The following is a 23100-nucleotide window of genomic DNA, read 5'->3' on the forward strand; positions in this document are numbered from 1 at the left end:
CAGCCTGTCCAGTATACAGACATACAGATGAAGAAACAGAGGCCCGGGAGGGCGACTGACCCCTCCAGGGTAAGTTGGAAGCCACATAACAATAGAGGTCAGAGCTAGAGGCCCTCTGGGGTTTTATAGCTGGGAAAACCAAGACCCAAAAAAGATGGGGGAAGTGGGTAGCAGAAAATAGCAGGGAAGTCAGGTTTTGGGGCCAGGCCCAGGCCCTGGGCAGAATGTTCTACACATCTCCCCTCTCCCCGAATATCACACACACTGTCCCCCAGTTTAATCCTAGTGACAAACCACAAGGTGTAGGGGCCTATCCCCATCTTGCAAACAAAGAAACTGAAAGTCAGAGATGAAGTCATTGACTGTCACACAGATGGTAAGTGGCGGAGCTGGGATGCCACCCAGTCTGCCTGACCCCAAGTCTGCTGCCCCTTGCTGGAAAAGAGGAGAAGAGCCGACGGGAGAGGGTGGGAAGGGAGAGCCCTCCCCCAAGCCTGAGCCCGACCGATGTCCCCACCCCTCCCCTCTCAGGCTCACTGTCACACGGGGGGTTGGGGACATGAGGTGAGGAGGTATCGTCTCCCAAATCCCTCTGCTTTTGTTACCTCCTCACATGCCCAGCCCTTGGGGCCCTTGGCACCTGTCCCAGCCCTGAGAGGCATGGCTTGTGCCCCAGCACCCTGGTTACATCTCCCAGAGGCCACAAGGCAGCCTCAACAGCACCAGGCCTCTCTGTAACCCCCTCCCCCCAGGCGACGTCCCTCCAGCATCTCGGGGTCACCTACCCTGACTCACCCCTTTCCTCCCTTTCCCTTACTGCACTTCCTGGACCCAGCCCCAAAGCAACACGCCTCTGGCCCCAACTTGGTGTGTGAACAGAGCTCCAAGGGCTGGGTCGGGTCAGGCCCAGAATGAGCCCGCAGGGTTGTCTCAGGCCTGCATCTCCCCAGAAGGTCCTGGTCAAGCCCGGGAGGTGCAGCCACCAAGCGCAGCCCCCGCGTACTCCAGCCCCATGGAGACATGCAGGCGGACCCCCCCGTGGCTAGTTTGCTTTCCCAGCGCCCGAGGCTAAGGCCCATCGGGTCAGCCCCATGTAGGCTGGGCCTTGTTTTCCAAGGAGGACCCAGTCGTATCCCCAGCTCCCCTCTGGCACCAGAGAACATGGAATTCTCTTCGTGGGCAGGAAAGCAGCGGGACAGACTGGAGAGAACCAGCCTCGGTTCTAACCCTGGCCCTCCACCTGGTCCCGGAGGTCCGAGGACCGCCACCCATCCTCTCTGGCCTCAGTTTCCTCAAACACCTACCTCACATGAGAGGGATGGGGATCAACCGAGGTGACAGATGTGGAGCCCAGACACAGGATCTGCACAGCAAACTTGAGTCCCTCCTTTCTTGACCTATGACTCACTGACTGAATGCTGACTAAATCCTGCCATGTCCCAGGCACTCCATGTGGGGTTCATGGCCCGACTGCCACAGACCATCCTGCCCTGGCCTCCATTTCCTTATAAGGAAGAAGGGGGTGATAATCTCTCCTTTGCCCACTTCCCTGGACCCTTCAGGGCCGCAGAAGAGAGGGGGCACCCTAGCAGAGTGTCATGGGCACTCCACTCACTGTGAGATCTTGGGCAAAGCATCAGCCTCGATATCCTCATTGGCAAAGCGCGGATGCTTCTCACGGGGTGGTTGTGAGACTGAAAGGAGAGCGTGGGTGGCCAGCCCCGAGCACAGGGCCTGCACTGTGGGGACTCAGTAGGTGAGGAGCTGTCTTGAGCACAGATCAGGAGGGCTCTGTGAGGTGCTCCTTGCTCGCAGCACGGCCGTGAGCGTCCTGCTATTAACGAGGCTTTGGAGCTGGTGTGGTGACTCCAGGCCCGGGGCTTGGCTTCTGCTTGGGACGGCCACAGGGTTTCCTGAGGGCTCATGAGGGAGCTGGGCCAGAGGAATGTTCTACACACGTCAGGCCCTGGAAAAACAAACACAGAGATGGGCCTTGTGCCCTCTTTCCAGGCGAGGGTGCCTGCACACACGGAGCTCTGTTTGTTTGCTTTTTGACAAAAGCGTGTGGATTTGTATCAGCGTCCCCAGGGGACCGGGCCTGGGGCAGGGCAGGGTAGGGCCCATGAGAGAAAGTGTGTGTGTGTGTGTGTGTGTGTGTGTGTGTGTGTGTGTGCGCGCGCGCGCGCACACACACGCGCACACATATGTTGGGGTAGGGAGCAGGCCTGTGTGAGAGGGACCCTCTAGCGTGTTGGTCTGTGTCTGTGTCTCTGTGTGGTTGTGTGGGGACAGGTCTGAGGCCTGCCTTCCACCCTCCCGCCCATACCTTCCTTTCAGCAAGGCAAGCCTCTCACTGCTCTGTCTCTCTCTTTTTGCTCTCCTCCGTTTCTTTAACCTGGCAACTCTCCGTGACAGCACCAAGGTATGGCCGTCTCTTTCTGCTTCCCCCTCCCCATGAGGTCCAGCAGGGCTGACTCTCCTTGAGGATTGGGGGGCAGTTCCAGTGGGCGTGTCTGACGGGGACATAGGCATCACCTCCAAACGTCCCCTCCCCATGACATCCCCTGCAGTCACTGGAGGCCAGAAGGCCCCGAGAAATCAGAGCCACTAGATGTGTTCAAAAAGGGCGCCTTAGGGACTTCAAGTAGCAGCTGGAGTCCCCAAGCAGGGTCTTGTAGAGGCCCCTACAGAGAGCTCAGAATTCAGTTAGAGCCACAGGGTCCCTGCCCTGGGTCAGACCCTGGGGCCTGAGATGAATCAGAAGGGAGCCTCTCCTGAGGAAAACTCACCACTGAACAGACCCAGCAGCGCAGGTGGACAGCGCTGCCCGTGGAAGCTCGGGAGGTGGCAGTGGGAAGAAGACTCGAGGAAAGGTTGGAGAGGAGGTGACGAGGGCTGGGCGGTGGGTGTGTAGGGGTAGGAGGAGGGGTGAGGACTCAAGCAGGGCCCAAGTCACAAAGGGCCTTCAGTGCCCGGATGTGGGCTGTATCCAAGGGCACCAGGGAGCCAAGGGGGTTTAGAAGGTGAGAGCATGGCCAGGCCTGTGAGAAAGGCTCTGGCTGTGAGTGTGAGGGGAGGTTCGAGGTGCAGAGGGCAGGGTCGGGTCTGGACAGGGACCAGGGGAGGCGGTGGGCATGGAGTCGCTCTAGAGGAGGGATGGGGCTCTGAGGGGAAGGGACGCAAAGGGCACAGATGGAAGCACAGCCTCCCCAGGGCTGTGTCTGAGATCCACTTCCCTCTGGTCTCCCGTGACTGTTGGGTCAAGGACCCGTGATTCTGGACCCATGGCAAGTTTTGATCCGTTGCTCCCAGCCCGGGCCCTGCCGTCGTGCAGCTCAGCTCCATGTTTGTGCCCGCCTTGCCCTGTGCTGTCCCCCTCTCCCCCGTCTCCCTGCCCTCCTCCTCCTCCTCCTCCCCCTCCCCCGCCTCCTCCTCCTCTCCAAGGCAACAACCTCACTTTACTCTTTGTCCACTTGCTGCTTCTCTGCAGCCATGACCCCCAAAGGGTATATTTTCTCCGAGCTAGTGTTAGAGCTGAAAGAAAGAATCCTTAGAACTCAGTTGGCCCCATTACGCAGAGGAGAAAAGTGAGACTCAGAGAGGGGAGGCAACTTACCTGAGGTCCCAGCATGAGGGTAGAATGGAGACACAAATCCCCTCCTTCACCGCCAGGCCAGGCACCTTCCCCGCACCCATCGGCAGGCCTGGCTGAGTCAGACCCCTCCTGGCCAGGACACGGAGGGAGGGACAGGGTGTGAGCCTGCAGCCGCCCCTTGCCCGGTCGTCCTCCCCACTGCAGGCCACGCAGCGGTACCTTGGGCCTGGCAGGCGGACCCTCACTCACCCCACCTCTGCCCTCTGATGTTACAGAAGCCATACGCCTGCCAGATCCCTGGCTGCTCCAAGCGCTACACAGACCCCAGCTCCCTCCGCAAGCACGTGAAGGCCCATTCAGCCAAAGAGCAGCAGGTGCGTAAGAAGGTAAGAGGGCTCCGTTCCAGGCCCATCTCTGCAGATGCCCCCACCCGGCCTCCCGGCCGCCCGTCCAGCATCAAGGCAGGTACAAGCCACACTGCTTGTGTGCATTCAGCCTTCCACATCCAAGGGTGCTGCTGTCCCTTACCCTCCATCTGCCTCCCACCAGCCCAAGTGTCCAGACAGTCCCTGACTTAACGATGCTTTGACTTATGATAGTTCAACTTACAATTGTTCAACTTTAGGATGGTACGATGGTATTTTTACAAATTCAGTAAAAGCGTATTTTGAATTTTGAATTTTTTTTTTTTTTTTTTTTGTGGTACTCGGGCCTCTCACTGTTGTGGCCTCTCCCGTTGCGGAGCACAGGCTCCGGACGCGCAGGCTCAGCCGCCATGGCTCACGGGCCCAGCCGCTCCGCGGCATGTGGGATCTTCCCAGACCGGGGCACGAGCCTGTGTCCCCTGCATCGGCAGGCGGACTCTCAACCACTGCGCCACCAGGGAAGCCCCGAATTTTGAATTCTGATCGTTTTCCAGGCCTGCGATGTGCAGTAGATCCTCTCTCGTGATGCTGGGCAGCGGCCGTGGCCGCAGCTCCCAGTCAGCTGCACGATCACGAGAGTGAACAGCTGATATGCTAACAGCCATTCTGTTCCCAGACCTCCGTTCTGTTTTTCACTTTCAGGACAGCATCCAATATGTTACATGAGCTATTCAGCACTTTATTATAAGATAGGCTTTGTGTTCCTGTAAGTGTTCTGAGCACATTTAAGGTAGGTGAGGCTAAGCTATGGTGTTTGGTAGGTTAGGTGTATTAAATGCATTTTTGACTTGTGATATTTTCAACTTACAATGGGTTATTGGGGACGTGGTCCCATTATAAGCTGAGGAAGATCTGTACTTCCTCACCCTCAGCCAGTGGACATTTATCCACCCACAGACTGTCCACCAGCTCCTCTCTCATCCATCCGCCCACTGGCCGTGGCTTGTTTATAAATATCTGATGTCAAGCATCAAGGATGCAAAGATACAAAACCATGGTCCCCACCTTCAATGGGCACCTGGCAGTGAGAGACAGACATAAAGAGATATGACAAAGACTGCAATAGACGTGTACAGAGAACAGTCAGGGCACAGAGAAGGGGTTCTAGCCCGTCAGGGTGGGAATGGGAGGGTCGTGGAAGAAGTGACATGGGGCCGGGGGTGGGGGCAGTGGTGTGCGCTCTGGCCAGCCTGCGGGCTCACCGCTACTAGCCCCACGGCCTCGGGCATGCGTCTTAGCGCCTTTGTTCTTCATGTCCTCAGCTGTCAGATGGGGCAAAGAGGACTTGCTTTAAAGGGTCGTCATGAGGATTAAATGAGTAAATCTGTGTCAAGGGTTTTGAACAGTACTTGGCCAAAGTAAAAGTTCAGAACAGAAGTCGGTGGGTGTTGGCATTAAGTCTTGAAGAAGGAGTAAGCGTTGGGCCGGTGAAGACGGTGCGCAAGAGAGGAAATGAAGCTTAAATCACTATGCGAGGACCAGTGGGCCCCCTACCTGTCTCGGAGCTGAGCAGCAAGCCACGCGGAGGGGAGGCGGTGGGGACAGGGCGACAGGACAGCCCAAAGCCCTGCAGGGGAGTCTGGGCTGTCCTGAGGACAGGGGGTGCCATCGAGGGGTTATAAGCAAAAAAGGGACATGTCACCCTGAAAGATGGCTCTGGGGCCTAGTGGAGAATGAATGGGTCGAGGTGGTTGGAGGGAAATTCAAGGCAGGGAGGCCACTGCTAGGGAGCAGGGGAGACAGTAGGGGCTGACCTGGGGCAAGGTGGGAGGGGATTGGGTTTGGCGACTGCCTGGCTGGGCAGGGGGGGACTGGAAGAAGAATCATCAGTGTCAGACGTTTGGGGACAGGACGGACGGACGGATGGCGATCCCCTTCACCAGGAAAGAGAACCTAAGAAAGAAGCAGGTTTGCAGAAGAAAGCAGCAGGTTCTGTTTTAGGACAGGAGGTGTGGGAGCCGCTGGGTTTAACCCATATCTCCTGAGGACCACCGGGGCCACGGGTGCTTGAGTGCCAGGGAGGGTGTCGGGGGAAGAGAAACACCAGGGGCCAATGTGGGGACGTGAGCATGACAGAGGAGGACAGAGGGGCAAGAGCCCATTTATTTGTTCGGCAAGATTTATGGAGCAGCTCCTGTCCTCCAGGCACTGTTCTCAGAACTGTGGATACGGTGTGAATAAAGCAGAGAAGGGCCTAGAGGCTGGAGGAATAGACTGTTGTAGTCTGTGGGATGGGTGTATACAGAGATGAGGTGCTAGAAGCAAGCAGGCCTCAGTGGCAAAGACAATGAGGAGGGGACAGACAGGCTTGGGAGCCCCTGGAAGCAGTAGAGCAGAGAAGGGACATGTTCACAGCATGGGCCACGAGCTCGCCGTGAACACACGTTCACCCTGAGAAAGGAGAGACGAGCCTGGTGCTTCACAGACTGTATCTCATCTAGTCCTCACTATAACCCTCACGATAACTAGGAAGTGGGCAATTTTCCCCCCATTTTAGAGATGTGGAAACTGAGGCTCAGAGAGGTAACAAATCTGCCCAGAGTTGTTCAGTGTGGGAGTGACAGTGCCAGACCCATCTGCTTCCAGGGCCAAGCTCTCTCCAGTGCTCTCAGGTTGAGGGGCTTGGGCAGGGACAGGGAATGGCCCAGGCTCCATGCCAAGGGGGCTTCTGTCCCAAGCGGACTGGTGCCCAAGGACCAGAATCCTGCCCTGGTTTTCCCAGGCCCTGTGCTTGGCTTGCATTGAGCCCCAGGGATCTGGGGCCGCAGATCTGCAAACTTCCCAACAATAAGCATCCATTAAAAGCCATCGGGGATGATGTATCTTTCTGGGTAAAGCGACCCTTGTATTATGACAGCTCTTTGGCAGCCCTGCTGCGTTTCAGAGAGAATTAGAAATGCTTTTCTTCCTTAATTCTCCTCTCCCGCTGCTCCTAATCCGATCGACATTGCGGTCTGTAAGAACATGCCTTGGCCCTCTTTTGCCAGAAACTTAACTTACATGGAAAACAGCTGCTGGGTCAGGGAGCCGAGAGCCCATTGGGAGGCTGGGCATGCCTTCCCCAAGCCTGGGTGCTGGCCTAGCTGGCCTGAGAGGGTAGAAAACCCCTCAAGGCTGACTCCCAGTTGCTGTGTGACATGCGACAAGGCTCTTGCCTTCTCTGGGTCAGCTTTGTCGCAGATAAAATGAGGGTTTGGACAAGTCAATCTTCAGGACTCTCATGGTGGTCAGCTTTGGGATTTCCCTGGGAGAAGGGGCCCTCCCACCCTGGTGCATGCTACCACCCCCATTGCCCGAGGGCCCCAAACAGCCCCTCCCTGCACCCATCTGGCCACATCTGGAGGCGTGAAGATGGTCTGAGGTATCGAGCTCAAGTCTGTCTTTAGGGACAGCTGAGGGCGGTTGGCCAAAGACTTGCCCACCCAAGCGTACTCTTAGCCAACACCCTCAAGGCCAGGTATCGACCCAGCAAGCCCACTGTCATGTGAGCCTGGGGGACTCCGCCAGTGGAGCCAGCCAGCCCTTGACACAGCACCTTCAACAAGCGTTCATGCCCATCCTCTCATCACTCCTCACAGCAGCCTGGCCTGAGGGGTATTGTTGCTTATTACGGGCAGGGGAGGGGAGAGCCAGAGAGGAGACACTTACTGCGCTCGCCCCCTGTATCTTACTCCATGGCATCAGTCGCCCCGGCAGCAGCCCCGAGAATGGGCCTCACAGAGCTCCAGCTACCTGGGAGGCCCCAGCTGCTGCACTTTGATGCCCTCTCGGCGTCTGTGCCGAGGCCATCCCTCCTGCGGGCGTTCCCAGCCAGAGACTGAGCCCGGCAGGCCCTGCGGGGATGTGAGACCAGGCCCCTTCCTGGGAGACTTGGACCCCTCTGACTCCCAGCAGACTTTGGCTCCCTGAGGACTCCCTGGTCCCTAGGCTCCCAGTCGAGGAAGCTTCCTCTCCCTCCCTCCTTCCCTTGGTCTGATGGCTCTCCCAGCCTGCCCAGCTCTCCCTGTTTCCTCTCACACAGGCACTCTCCCTATTAAAACCCTTGCATGTTCAATCTTCCCTTAGCATCTGCTTCTCAGCCCTGAACTAACACAACCTTCGCTGTGTACATAATGAGCTCCATTTGACAGATGAGGAAACTGAGGTACAGTGAGGGAGGGGTCGTGCCCTGGGGCCACTGTCCTTCCTGCCCTGTCCCCTAAAGCGAGGGTTGCCGGTGGGCATGTGGTCTCACGCTAACACCCTTTCTCTCTCTGCTCACTCCCCAGCTGCACATGTGCCCTGATGCTGAGGCCGACGTCCTGACCGAGTGTCTGGCCCTACAGCAGCTCCATGCATCCACACAGCTGGCTGCCAGCAACGGGAAGGGTGGCCGCACCCTGAGCCAGGAGCTGCTCCCAGGTATGCAAGCAGGGAGGCAGGGCTAGGCGCACAACCCGGAGGGGCCCCTTCTTGTACCCAGCCCTCCAGGAGGACGGCCAGGCTCTGTGGGCAGCGGGGGCCACGTGGGCATGACCTGCTGGAGGGCACCCACTCCTTGGGGCTTACTGACTCTGCAGCTTATCTGACCAAGCGTATGTTCCTTCACACTCCTCTGTGGCTCCCCATTGCCCGTGGGATGAAGCCCAGGCTCCTCCCAGCTGGGCCTCCCAGGCCTCATGGGGCCTAGGCACTCCTGGCGGCCTCCTGCCCCAACCTTGGCACGTTGGACGCAGTTCCCAAACACCCCATGCTCCCTCTTGCCTCTGAACCACTGTACACACCTTGCCAGCCTCCACTCCCCTCCCCTTCACGAAGGCAGCTCCTGCACTCCCTTCAGGACCTGCCTCAGGGCTCAGGCCTGGACCCCAACTTAAAGTCCCATGTACTCCCCACCACGACTCCTTGCTTCAGAGGAGAAAACCGAGGCTCTGAGAGGGTGGGCAGCTTGGCCACGGTCAGTTCCAGCTCATCATAAGATAGGGCCCGCCAAACCCCGGAACCCTGCAGCCTATCCATCCGGACACTCAGAGCCTCTGGTCCAGCTGAGGCAGCCTGTGTGTCCCTCCCAGCTGCCGCGGGCCATGGAGCAGGTCTCAGGCCCTGGCAGGAATTCCTGGATGCTTGGGAATCCAGCCCAGAAAAGGGCAGTGTGGCCTGTGGATTCCAGCTGATAATACTTGTGCTCTACCCCCTCCCCAACCCCCAAAGAAACCACAGTATCAGAGCAGAAAGCTTTTCCCACCCTTCGGGATTTCTTGAATTACCCCAACCATTTGAAACATTTTTTATTTTCTAGTTTTTTAAAATTCTCCCCCCTCAGCCTTAGAGTTGCAGCAAATTTAAAACTGTGTCAAAGCGTTTTACCAAACAACCTCGGGAAGAGAAGGTGTTTCCCCTTTCTCTAGGTAGCCCTTCACAGGGTCTGTGCTCATACAGGTCCACAAAGGTGAGGACACCCCAGGAGGATGGGTCCATGGAGGAGGGACCACACCCACCTCCCTCCAGCTAGGGGGCCCATCTGCCATGGCTGCTTCTCATAGGGTCAGAGTTGCTAAAATAGGGACCCTAGTAGAGAAGAGACCCTAGGGATGACCTAGTCTAGGGATAAAGCTTTGCATCTCAAGTGCCAGCTGCCTGTGGCTGGAGCTGTGTGTTGAGAAGGTTTCTGAGGCTCAGCAGGAAAGAGGGCTGGGACTGATTAATAATGGCTACCCTGGGGCCGAGGTCCTGCAGCTGCATCATTTTTACCCTGGGAGGACTCAGGTCTGGGCAGGAAAAGGACTGACCCAAGGTCATCCAGAAAAGTCAGCAACAGATCCAATCTGGAAGCCTGTTCTCCCAGATGCTATCCCAGGGCTTGTCCCAGGGAGAGCAGTAGGCACCAGCAGCAACCATCTCTTGAGCACCTGCTTGGGCCGGTCCCTTTACAAACATCATCTCATCCAGTCACCAGTGAGCCCATGCTGCAGATGAGAAGCGAAGTCACTGAGGCAGCATCGTGGACGGGGAGGGCACTGGGGTAATACCAAGCCTGCCCAGGCCTGCTCCGACAGTGAGTGAGGGGTATCTCCCCTGCCTTGAGCCTCAGTTCCCCGCCCCGTCCCACACCTGCCGTGGCAACAAATGGGACTGTGGGTGTGATCCCTTATATGAACCCATGTGACTGAGAATTGTATCATTATTTTTGTGTCTCATGGTGAAGGAGAAGAGTAACTGTTTACTCATCCGTCTCCTAATAATGCAACAGCCAACATTTATTGAATATGTGCTGCCAGGAGCCGTTCTAGGGCCTATACATATGTGTGTTAACTAACACAATCCTCATGTCAGCCTCAGAAAGTACATGCTAGTATGCTCTTTCTTTCCCAGATGAGGAAACTGAGGCCTTGAGAGCTTAAGTAACTTCTTGCTGAGGTTCCACAACCAGTAAATGGCAGAGGCCAATTTCAACCCAGGCCATCCGGCTGCAGCCTGTGCCCTTAACCAAACCATCTGCTGCCTCCCTGCTGTCAATGCTACACCTCGCCATACTGAGCACCTACTGTGTGCCAGGCTCTGTTCTAGTTCCTGTCCTTGAGCCGCTTCCAGCACAGTGGGGAGAAAAGGAACAGCCAGGCAAACCCAGGAGTCCTGGGTCCCCCTGGGATTCGGCCGTCAGGTTCTTGAGCAGACCCTACAGCAGATGCCTGAGGCACGGTTGGGAACAGATGTTGGGGCCAGAGGTTAAGTGCTCACGGCTGATGGTTGATGGCGCTGATTTACCCCCTGAAGTGGTATGTTCTGGGGAGAGAACGGGCAGGGCGTCCCCACTCCTCCTGCTCCTCACGATACAGTGGTTCCCTCCTTCCCACACGCTGTCTGTCCACATGTTCAACATGCCTGGTCCACATACTCAGCCGCCTACCGTGTGTTCATCCTCAGGGGGCTGTACAGAGAGGGACCTTGACCAGGCAGGGCAAAGGCAGGCGGAATGGCACAGATTCGATGAGTGTGGACAGAAGAGTCCAGAACAGAGGGGTGAGGTTAGGGGAAGGGCTGGTTAGGGCGGCCTCAGATCTTCATTTGTCTGACTCTAGGAAGCTCCCTCTAGCTTGTCTCTCATCAGGGAGGACCAGCTCTCTTTACAGGAAACCCTCAGGAGCTTACCTGGCAGGCCTCCCTCAGCTGACCCTGGTAACGTGATGGGCAGTGAGGACATGAGAAGCATGAGGTCAGCATGGCCGAGGGAGAGGGAGCAGGATTTATCAGGATTCTAGGCCTTCCCAGCTGTCAGACTCCCAAATGGGTTCAAGATGGCAGGTGAGGAGGTGCCGTAGAGAGTGGTGAGCAGAGCAGGCCGTGAGCAGCGCTGAGCCAGGCCCCATCCGCAGAAACCCCCTCCTGTGCCTTCCTGACCAAGCTGGGAGGGATGTATGGCTGAAGGAGGCGGCAGATGGATGTTGCCCGTGGGAACAGAGGTCCCCGAGACGGAGCAGGAGGGACTGGGGCTGAGAGGCAGAGGCTCCCAAGAGCCCATTCAGAGCCTGGGTCTCACAGCCAGCGCACAGTGAAGCCTGGACCAGAGGCCCCTAGCCAGATATCCAGGCTGCAGCCTGAGCTGGAGCCCCAGGCCATTTCCTGGGCCTGGCTCTAAATGGACTTCCTCTTGCTATCACTTGGGAGGCCTGATTAGCTGCCCATTGCATGACTTTTGACAAATCACTGAAGTTCTTAAGACTTAGTTTCTTCATCTTAAAATGAGATCGTATTATCTGCCCGATTGACAGTTGCTGAGATGCTTAAACTTGATAGTGTGGAAAAAGAGCTTGACGTATAGTATATTCTTAATTAACTGTTGTTAATAATAGATTAGAATTTCACCCAATGTAACCCTTCCATAGGACGTCTGTTGCTCTGACTCCTGGCCAGGGCTTGCAAACTGTTTGGTCTACAACCTGTGTGGTGCCACAGTCCCCTCTACCGTAAACCCTGCCGGTTCATTTACTTTACTCCCTAACGTGCCACCTAAGGCAGTGAGCTTGCAATCCCTGCCATAGCCCTGCTTAGTTCCTGGTAGTAGTTCCCTGACTTGCAGGCCTCGGATGGGCTAGCCTTAGAACCACCTAAGAAGGTAAAATTTCCTCCTTTACTGCATCCATGAAAAGAGTGTGGTGTGTTCTCAGATGGTCCTCACGAGGCGCTAAGAACATTGGGTCTGGATCCACGATGACCAGAGTGATATTTGAAATGTAGCAGCTGACGGTCAGAGTGGACACTGCATCAGTGTAGCTTGGGGCACAGCCCCCAGGTCCACAGAGTCCTCCCAGGGCATCAACTTGATGAACTGATTTCTGGGAAAATGATGTCCATTTCTATTAATGTTCAAATAAACATGGCCAGATTAAAGAAGGGGTGCAAAATTGGCCTCATTTTTTTTTTCAGATGAAATAGGGAACGTCAAACCTTGCAGCCTTTGCTGTGACCGTCTCAGGCTCTAGTCCCAGAGTTGGGGTTCATTCTCCCCTCTAATTGGGGTTCCTTGGTGAAGGCGTTTGGGAAGCAGTGGCCTCAGTAACTACTCTCAGACCCTCAGTTGGGACCTTGGACTGACTAGTGTCCCCCATTTGATTCATTAGCCCACCTGTCTTCTTTACAAGGGTAAGACCCTTGAGAGTAAAAGGTGATAAAAGGTGGTACCACCCTGCAGGTGTCTTCTAGAGGTTTAGAATCTGAGACTAGAGCATGGCTGACACCTCTCCTCGGTCGGGACCCTTGTGCAGTGTACAGCCTACACAGCCATCTGTGGTCTCCCTTCTCCCAAGTCTCCCAGGCCAGCCTGCCATCCAGCTAGCATAGTCATCCTCTCTCTAGAACCCCTCACAGTAGACATCCCGGCGCTGCTTGCACATCTCTGGGGTGGGGTAGTTAATTTTCTCCAAAGGCAGCCTGTGACCCTACAGCAGCTCTGCCTATTAGAAGGAACGGCCAGGCCTGGAGCTAGAGTCTGCTTCTCTCAAACTTCTCTTCATTCCAGGGTCTCTGTCTACTGGGGCTACACAGAGCAAGCCCCTTCTTTCCCAGAACAGCCCCAGAGGTTTGAGGCAGCCTGCTCCATTCAACACCCCTCTGCCCCAGTAAACACACACACGCACACACACAGCCCGACCACGCCCTGCCTCTGACAGCCCCTGTCAGTCCAACTCTGCTCTCAGCACAGACCTCAGCCCCGCACACAGCCCTTCAGCTACAGCATGAACAGAGCAGAGTGGGGCCATCATCTCCCCCGTTTGGGCCCCTAACCTTCTATGAATACAGCCTCGCTGGTTTCCCTTCTTGTCTTTCTCTCTCCACAGGCACACAGCTTCTGGGGCATCCACAGCCATCTCTAGGGAGTGGCCGAAGCCCAGTGATATTTGTTTGCTTCCCTGCAGGCGTGTATCCTGGCTCCATCACCCCCCATAACGGGCTCGCATCAAGCATCCTGCCCCCTATGCACGATGTCCCTTCCAGGCACCACCCACTGGACGCCACCACCAGTTCCCACCACCATCTGTCCCCTCTGCCTACGGCTGAGAGCACCAGGGATGGGTATGTACAGCAAGCCAGTCCTCCTCCGGGGCAGCAGGTGGGCACCTGCACGGGCAGCAGGTGAGGGCAGGCGTCCTGCACGCTAAATGGTTGTTATTAATAATGAAAATAGCCAGCGTTTATGCAGCACCTACATGTACTGCGCTCTGTACCAAATACTCGCCGTGCACGATTTCATCAGTGCCTCACAGTAACCCTGCCAGGTGGATGATATCAGTACGGGGCTTCTCGGTGCCTCACCTCGTGCCCCTTCCACTCCCTGGGGGGCGGCCCTGGGAAGATGCCGCATCCCCACCCGACCCTGCATTCTGGGCTTCCACAGCCAGGCCTCCTTGGGAGCCTCACCCTGACTTCTCTTTGGCTTGCACCGTGTATTTGGTGAGCAGACTGCCCACCGCCCACTCCAGAGAGGCCCGCCTGGTCTCGTCCCCACTTCTGGCCGATGCAGCTGTGACCATTGGCCGGCCCCCCCAGGGCTGTCCAGAAGCCCCTACTGCAGGATCACTGCAGGGAGGGGGCCTCTTTCTGCATTCAGGGTGGTTCCCACTGTGGCCATTTAATTGGCTGGAAACGAGGAATGTGCTAATTGCTGGGCCCTAATGCTTCAGAAATCTGTTTTCCTTGCAAGTAGGCAGAGGGGAGCCTCACAGCCCGCCTGCCCTCCCTGCCACTTTTGCTTGATCAAAACTTGTCCCCCAAGTTTGACTTGATCAGACTCGTCCCCCAAGGCCTGGTCCCATCACCTTCCTCCTCCCCTGCCCTTCCTTCTCAAGGCTGCAGCCGTGGCCTGCCTGTGTGTGCGGCTGCCGGCCCGAGTTCATTACCAAATTCGCTGTCCAGGGCTCCTCTTGCTACTCCCTCATCCGTTCATTCAGGGTCCAGTTATTGAGCCCCTGATGAGGGCAGGGCCCTGGGACTGGTGCTGGGGCCACTGATGCCCCCAACCAGGCCTGGCGAAGCTTTCTGTGATAGACCTACAGAGATTGATGACGCGGGGCAAGTGCCCTCAGGGGAGAAAGCAGAAGGGGCTGTGGAAGCCCAGAGAAGAACCCAGTGTGGTGGGGGAGGATGTCAGGGAAGGCTTCCTGGAGGTGGTGTTAAGCCGGGCCTCCAAGGTTAAGTAGGAGCTGGCCGAGTGAAGAGGTTGGAAGGAAGAGGCAGCCAGAGCGTGGGCGGGTGTGGTGAGAGCTTGGTGTGTTCTGAGAAGCCTGAACCTTCGTGTGGGGTGATAGGCTCAGGAGAGCGGTCACCAGGGCCAGATCACGGGGCCTGTGACAGGACTCTGTCTGAAGGGTGTTGAGCAGTGAGCAGGTCAGGTTTGAGGATGAGAAGGCACAGCCTGCAGTGTGGGGCTGGACTGCATCGCCCAAGGTGGGTGGATGGCAGCCTGAGCCAGCACCTGTGGGAGAGAGGAGGAACGCTCAGAAGGCGTGAGTGCCATGTAATGAGCAGGACTTGAGGACACTCTGGCTGGGTGGGGAGAGGAGGGCTGGTCAGAGATGAACCCCTAGGTGAGCAGGGAAGACTGGCTATGAGTAGGGGAAGAGCCACAAAGAGGCAGCATGATGGAGTGCAAAGGGAGACCCAGAAAACCAAGCCCTCCCCGAGCCTCAGTTTCCTCTTCTGTAAAATGGGCATTAAAATACCCTCCTCTAGGAAGGTGGTGAGGATCAGCTACACATGCCTGACACCGTATGTGTCACCCGGTGCAGGTTCCTTGGACACTACCCCCCTGTCCCCCACCCACTGGCTCAGGCCACCTGTTCACCCACAGCCAGCCCCAAAACATCGCCAACCAAAGAAAAATAAACTCAGAGGCCTTTCCCCTCTCAGGCCTGTGCGCTCTGCCCCGCCTCATTCATCACCTCCCTGCCGCCTGCATAAGTGCCCATCAAGAATTCCTGCAGCGAGAGGCGGAGTGATGACAGGACGGAGACAGGACCCCAGGCCCGCTCGGCCACCCGTGCCTGCAGGAGCAACGGGCAAGCCATCCCCACCAGCCAGGTGCCCAGGCTCCCCTGGGCTGCCCGAGAGAAGGGCCCTCACGCCTGACACCAGGCCCAGGCCCGGCTTGAATGGGTTTCTTTTTTCAGCCCTTGAGAAGAGGCGAGGAGTGGGGGAAGGCCTTCAGCCTCCCCTTCCTGCCAAAGTCAACATGGAAGGCCACTCGCAGCTCCCTGGTGGTTTGCTGGGACGTTAAATAGCTTGACAGAATTATCTGATTCACTCAAAAATATGCTAAGAGGGCCTGACTTCATGACCAGATTTGTTTACCCTGGCTCAGAGAAGACGCTCAATAGGGTGGTTTTTTTTCTCCCCGGCCCTGTACGAGGTATGAAGCCCTAGTCTGCCAGGCCAGTGAGGTTTTATATTAATTTTTATAGGTTCCAATTGAAGCAAAAATATTTGATTTAGGGATCATTTGCATGACTCAGAAGAGGAGCTCCAGATGATCTTTTTTCCTTTTAAAGAGTTCAGGTAGAGCAGTATAACCTCAGCCCTCACATCTGCTGGGGGGAGAGTCGTGTTCTGTTTAATTTCACTGGCTGTGAAGATGGCAAATGGGAATTTATGGCAGGTTTGAGACAGGAGAAACAAACTTTGAAAATGCATGTTTTTTTCCCCTTCGGATCTGGTTCTCCTTACGTCTGCAGTGCTGTTCATCTCTGGATTTTGTAGCTGAGCGATTCAGAAGCCCATTTGTTAGTACTTATCAGCTGTTTGCTCTGTGCCAGGCCCGGTGCTGAGCAGGGAGTAACTGAGAGGACCAGGCCTGGCCCTCCCCGCAGGGGCTCCCAGGGGAGGGGACTGACAGGAAGTTGGGGAAGAACTGGGCTGTGGGTGCCAGGATGGGGTAGGCATAAGACAGGAGAGTACCACCCAGCAGGCTGGAAGGAGGAAGACCCACCCTCCTGGCCACACCTGGACCCAGCCTCAGCCGAGAGAACTGGTTATGAGGACCCATGGCTTGCGCACAGCCCTACACAGTTTATAGAGCACAACTGTAGACCCACTTGATGGCCCTGTGAGACAGGTCTAAAAATATACATGTTGATGATAATGACAATTAATTCATGGAGTCTTGGTGAGGATCAGTTCATCAACTTATGGAGGCTGACGTGTACCTCCAGGGCCTTAGATGCTGGGCCTGGGGACCAGGGACGCGGCGTGGAAGCCCCTTTCTGCTGTCTTCAGCGTACTCACACAGTGGTGGGGGTCCCAGGCATGGGAATGATGACAGTGCAGTGTCATCACAGGGGCGGTGACAGCAGGATGCCCAAGCTAGAGCACATGGGGACCCTGCAGAGCTACAGACATGAAGCCCACCAACCTCTCCCCAAATCTTTCCTTGTCTTGAGACAGTCCTGCTCCCCTCAGAGAGAGGCACTGATCTGTCTGTTCACACCTCTTCATGTGTTGGAGGGTGGGCAGGGGTAACATGCCTAGCCTGAAAAGGTCACCTGGAGCTTCACCTGGAGCTGTGACATTGAGTTCATAGGGTATTCTAACGTGAATGGTCCAACATAACCATTAATGCAAACAAGAAAATAAAGACTCTGAGCCCTCACACTCGTCCTCTTTCTGCAGTGCACATAAATGCTTCATAGGCTGTGAGCCTTCAGCCAAGTCCCCCTGACCCCAGGGTCATTTGGGTTCCTGTGAGCAGACCTCAGAGGCTTAGGAAGGCGGCAAGAGGAAGGAACCTGGCGTACAGTGACATGAAGCCTAGTTAGACAGCCCACTGGGGCTCAGCTGGGTTCAGGGCGGCTGCACAGCTCTCAGCCGCTGCAGGCTCGTTTCAGAACGTGAGCTTCCAGAGAGTACAGGCTGAGGCCTACACCCCTTCAGGCTGTGTACGAAGGGAGGTGGTGAGTCCCCCATCACAGGATGTGTGCAAGTGGAGGAGAGATGGCCAGAGATGGAGACAGAAGGTCCCTAAAAGTACACCATGCAGAGGACTAAGGCCAATTTGGACATCAGATCTAAGTGCTAGTTTTCCTTCCTTTCACCTTGATGATAATGCTGGTGATTCAAAGTGTGGCTAAGAATGTATCTGACATCATACTGGGTGCTTTGTCTACATTACTTTATTTAATTTTATCCTCACCATAACCCATGGGGTCAGTGCTGTGTGGCTGGGACTAACTTGGGCAACCTCTCTGAACCTTGGTTTTCTGATCTGTGAACATCTCTCACAGGGTCTGGAGCGAGGCAGAGGTTCAATGAGTGAATGATGACTTTAGTGCCTTGGGATGTTCTCCTGCTGAGAAGCTGCCCCGGCTTTCAGTGGGGCTGTTCCTGGACTCATCCTGCTGGTGGCCAGAGCGGCTTGCACAGAGTTAGGGTGTGGGGATCCAGCAGGGGTGGCTGGATATTTAGCCCTGGGTAAAGAGTTGCAGTGGAGTTGCGAGGTGGAGAACACAGCAACCCTGTGAGGGAACCAAGGCTCAGAGACATTAAGCATTTTGCCCAAAGTCACATGGGCAGTGAGAGCAGATGGGGTTTTAAACAGTTTTGTTGACTTCAGAAGTTGTGGTTATAACCAGTGGTCTTGACTATCAGTCCTAAATACCAAATAGAAGCTTTTCTTTACTGGTTCCTTTGGACTCTAAAGCTTACAGGATTTTAAATTTTAATTCTGGTTTGAATATAATCAGAAATAAAAGCTTCCTCTTCTAACTGCACTGTTGTAAGTTAGAGCAGGTCAGTGAGTGAGCTCACCGTTGCTGGAGGGGAACAAGAAGTGGCAGGCACACCTGTGGCCCCCACATCCCCCAGAGCCCATCCTGCTAAGGGCTGTCTCTTCTCTCCAGGTTGGGACCCGGCCTCCTCTCGCCCATGGTCAGCCCACTGAAGGGGCTTGCGCCACCGCCACTGCCACCATCCTCCCAGAGCCATTCTCCAGGGGGCCAGTCCTTCCCCACGCTCCCCAGCAAGCCACCCTACCCGCCCTTCCAGAGCCCTCCACCCCAGCCTCTGCCCAGCCCACAAGGTAAGCTCTGGCCAGGGGGCCCTCTCCATATGTACCCACCGATTCCACTCAGGCTGCCCGAGAGGCAGGAGACCTTGGCCTTGGGTGGCAGGTGGGTACTCGGAATGATGGAGGGCACTGAGGGCCACACTGGGAAAATCTGGGAGGCAGGGCTGAGGAAGAGTTTGTTCCATCGACCAGGCATCAAAGGGAACAGCATTCCCTTTGATGGCTGGGGGTGGGACTGGCCTGCTGCTTGGAGGAACAGTGAGAGATGGGGTATCTCGGAGCGGAAGTCGGGGGAGGGCCCACAGTCCCTTCCCCCAGAGCAGACCACCTCGCCCAACCCCATGCGGGGCAGGACCCCCCGCGCCTCCTCCACCCTGGGGCTCTCTTCACTCATTCACACCCCCCATGCCCACAGGACAGTGTGGGGGGCTGAGCACTGCAGTGAGGGACCGTCCCCTCCCTCCCTGGGCATCTTCCCTCTGAATGCAGCCCCCGCTGCCTCCCCCTGCAGGGTACCAGGGCAGTTTCCACTCCATCCAGAATTGCTTCCCTTATGGTGACTGCTACCGGTCAGCCGAGCAGGCCGCCAGTGGGGATGGACTGGCCGGGGAGGCCCACGGTTTCAACCCCCTGCGGCCCAATGGCTACCATGGCCTCAGTGCACCTTTACCTGCCACAGGTAAGCCCCGCCTGCATGCCTCCTTTTCCTTCCTGTGCCGCGTGCTTCGTGTGTATTGTCCCGCAGCCTTGGGACGGCCCTATGAGGTAGGGTCATCTCTACTTTACAGAGGCAGAGCTAAAGGTGCAGGGAGGTCCCAGGACCCCACAGAGTGGGGATTTGCACGCTGCCTGACCGCAGCCTCAGTGTTCCTTCCACACTCTCACACAGAGAAGAATCAGACTAGGAGCTCCCCGTGTAGCTGATGCTTCCCTTTAAATATTTATTGAGCACCTACTGTGTGCCAGGCACAGTTGTAAACCCTGAGAATACAGCAGGGCATGAGACAAATACTGATCCCCATTTAACAGATGAGGGAACCGAGGCCCACAGAGGCCACACTGTAGGAAGAGACAGAGCCTAGAGGTTGTGCTTGTTCCTTATGCTGCACCTGTGTCCCCCTCAGGGCCCTGGGCCTTCCTCGAGTAATGCCCCCAGCCGGGGTGGAGAACCCAGTGAGAGGGGAGGGCTGCGCACGGCCCGAGTGGAGGTCTCAGACCCCAGGGCCAGGCCTGGTCAGAGCGGGGTCATCAGATGGGTGGTACCGGAAGTCCCCAAGCCAAGCCCACCCCAGATCAGCCTCGGGGCTCAGATCTAGCTGGAAGCTGCAAGGCCTGGGCAGGATGGTGGGGCCCCAGACAAAGGGGAGCCTGAGACCCTTCCCAGAGGCCCCTTGGGCAGCTCTGGGTGTGTGCAGCTGGGGGTGGAGGGATAAGGACCAGGGACCATCACTGAGGCCACAGCCGAGCACACACAAACCTGTGGGTCACCTGCGTGTGGACCCGTGTGTTCCTGCTCACACACGCGCTCCGGGTCTGTGCATGTCTTCTTTCTACACATGTTTGTGGGGCACGTCTGTGTGGCCATGTGCATGCAGGGCCAGCACAGTGGGTTCCCGGCAGTGTGAGCCCCCCATGTGTGTAAGGAGCTCGGTGGCACGTGTGTTTGTGTCTGCAAACATGTGCTCCTCATCGTGCTTGTGCTGATGTTCATGCCGTGGCTGTGCACACGTGTGTCCTCCTCCTGTGATTCCCCTCTGTGTGTGTACATGTGTGTGTGCATGGTTGTGTATTAGCATGTTTGGGCCATTTCATATGAGCATGCTTGTGTGCAGGTGTGTGCCTGTGTGTTCGGGTACAGTGTACATATCTCTGTGAGTGGACATGTGTCACACGCATGCACGAGAGGCAGATGTGAACCTGACCACAGGTCTGCGGGGGGTGGGGGGGGCGTGTTCCATGTTTGCTTGCACGTGGGTTGGTGCGTGATTAGGCACCCGCCACCGCCGTCTCCAGCGCTGCCAGCTCTCACCACCCCATCCTCCCCCTGGCCCCATCCAACTCTAGGCGGGATTTTCTTGGTTTAGCAGCAAGACCTGAAATAAATAGCTCTGAGGGGGGGCGAGAGGCAGCTTCCATGACCCCACACCTGGGTAGGGGGTTCTTTTGGCCTCCCCTCTCCCTTGCTGTCTGGGTGGCAGCCCAGCATCCAGTGCCCTTGCCCACACCTCCTCTGCCAAGCTGAGAGCAGACTCACAGGATTGAATCTGGACCAACAAGGTAGGGCCATGGGGCCTCAGGATTAGTTTGGTCTGATCACATTTCACAGACAGGAAGACTGAGACCCACCTGTCCCAGGTTATACAAATTCATGACAGCAGCTCAGGGACAGAGTCCTTACGGCAGGGACTGGATAAGACGGCCTCTCTAGGCCCCTTCTAGGTTTCAGGTCCCCACCCCAGAGACAGTGTGTCCAATGGAAGAGCCAGGTATCTCGGAGCCAGATGGACCTGGGTTCAAATCCCAGCTCCCCTGCTTACTATGACCTGGGGCAAGGAGCTTGCCTTCTCTGAGCCTGTCTTCTCACCTGTAAAATTGGATAATGAATCCCACCTCATAGGACTGTTGTGAAGCTTAAGTGAGACAAGATTTAAATGAGCTTTTGGTAAATGCCCAATGAGTGCTGGCCCCCTTCTTTGGGTTTCTTGTGTCTGCTGGGGCAGAGGAACCTGAAAGGGTGGCGGTGGGCTGGGGTCCTTCTGCCAGGAGAAAACCAGCCCTTGAGGGCTAGAGCTGTGATGTTCCCACCTCGACCTCCCCTGCCTCCCCACATTCTGCACCACAGTCCAGCACTGGGTGATGGACTGCCCCACGCCAGCCCTTGCCTCTCTCCCCAACTGCCCTGGGCCCCTTGGGGGTACAAGGCCTAGGGAGCCTCCTCCCAAGCCCCCACCCCGCCCCACCCACCAACTCCCCCATCTGGAAGAGCAGAGGTCTCAGAGCACCCTGCTGAGGGGACACCGTGTCAAGGGACCCTGGGCAGGAGGGTGGGGTCTGGGAGCTGGAAAAAGATGACAAGGCATGGCCCTTGAGTTCTCCAGTCTGGACCCTGTCCCCCTACACCCACAGGCTACGAGGCCCTGGCCGAGGCCCCATGCCCCACGGTGCTGCCACCACAGCCATCGGAAGACGTCGTGTCCAGCGGCCCCGAGGACTGCGGCTTCTTCCCCAACGGGGCCTTTGACCACTGCCTGAGTCACATCCCCTCCATCTACACAGACACCTGAAGGAACGCCACCCACACCTGCCTGACCTCCACCGCAGACGCCCCCTTGCCCACCCCGCCGTCTGTTCCCACCTTCGGGGCACCCAGCCCGAGCAGCCAGGCCACCGCTCCTCAGAGCGCAGGGTGCCTGGTCTGTGGCAGCTGCGCAGCACTGGCCAGGAGTGAGCCTGAGCCTGAGCCAGCTGCTCAGAGGTGCCCGTCAGGATCCGTGACCTGTGGCATCCCTTGACTGTGTCTTCCTTTTGTTTTCCCAATGGTTTCAAAATCACAGACCTCGTGTATATAAAATGTACAGAACTTGTTTTCCATTCCCCTGCCAGTTTTATATTTTTGGTTTTACAAGAAAAACATTAAAAACTGGAAATGAGACTTGGGGGCCCGGTTCTGCTTTGTCATTCAGCCTAGAGGCTGAGACCAGGAGAGCAGTGGAGGAGTGTGTAACAGAGCCGAGGTGCGGAGCCCAGCTCGGTCCCTGGGTTCCCTCGGCAGGGATGGGGGCCCGCATCACAGGGCCACCACCACGTGCTGTGGGCCTTACAGACACCAGCACTGGTCCCAGGGCATCAATGAAAGGCAGGCTCATCCCCGTTGGCAGACAAGCAGACCAAGGCTGGGACTGAAATTGGAATCCCTGTATGACCCAGACCTTTGCTTCTCTGCGCTGACTCCTCAGCTGGTGGAAAAACGTGCTTCAATTCTGGCACTGGCTTTGGGTAAACGGGGGAAGCCAGGGGAGGGCAGGGCAGGCCTTCCAGGGACAGAGCCCGAAAAGCCTCCAGAGGGCAAGGGGCAGAGGCAGGGCCCCTACAGACGGGCGGGGGTGGAGAGAACATCCTTTTTACATAGAGCCCCACCCACCCTGAGTGGCCCAGGAGGGAGGGAAGAGGAGACCAGTTAGGAGGGCACCAAGGCTCCCACAAGGCGGCTGCTCTCCCCACAGCCCAGGCCTATGCAGGTGCCCTGAACAGTGTCCTGTGTCTCACCATGTCATCCTGAAGGTCAGCTTGTTAAAAACAAATCCTCAGGGAAAATTCCTGCCTCGTTACTGCTGAAGTGAAATGAAGCAAGGGAGGTCATGTTTACTGAGCACCTACTCTGTGCAGGGCTCTCCTCCCACCCCACCCCACCCCCGCTCTGGGAAGCAGCCCTGTGGAGGGTCTTTCTATCCCCATTTAGGTGAGAGGAGCAACCAGGATTCACCCCAGGTCAAAGGGACACCTCTTCGTACTGCATGGCTGCGTTAGGCAAAGCAAGATGGAAAGATCCA

General features: G+C 56.7%; 1 protein-coding gene across 1 annotated transcript in view; it reads left to right on the forward strand.

Annotated features, from left to right (window-relative positions):
• The window catches only part of GLIS1 (GLIS family zinc finger 1), a 227245-nt gene extending 205043 nt beyond the window's left edge, over positions 1-22202 (forward strand). Inside the window, exons 5-10 of the mRNA XM_007128159.3 lie at positions 3871-3981; positions 8289-8421; positions 13413-13569; positions 18384-18562; positions 19062-19229; positions 21677-22202. Coding sequence (XP_007128221.1) covers positions 3871-3981; positions 8289-8421; positions 13413-13569; positions 18384-18562; positions 19062-19229; positions 21677-21834 — 906 coding nt within the window. The 3' untranslated portion in view covers positions 21835-22202. The remainder of the gene's footprint in view (positions 1-3870; positions 3982-8288; positions 8422-13412; positions 13570-18383; positions 18563-19061; positions 19230-21676) is intronic.
• The last annotated feature ends 898 nt before the right edge of the window (positions 22203-23100 follow it).

Source organism: Physeter macrocephalus, chromosome 4 (genome assembly GCF_002837175.3).
Source record: "Physeter macrocephalus isolate SW-GA chromosome 4, ASM283717v5, whole genome shotgun sequence".
Taxonomy (NCBI): domain Eukaryota; kingdom Metazoa; phylum Chordata; class Mammalia; order Artiodactyla; family Physeteridae; genus Physeter; species Physeter macrocephalus.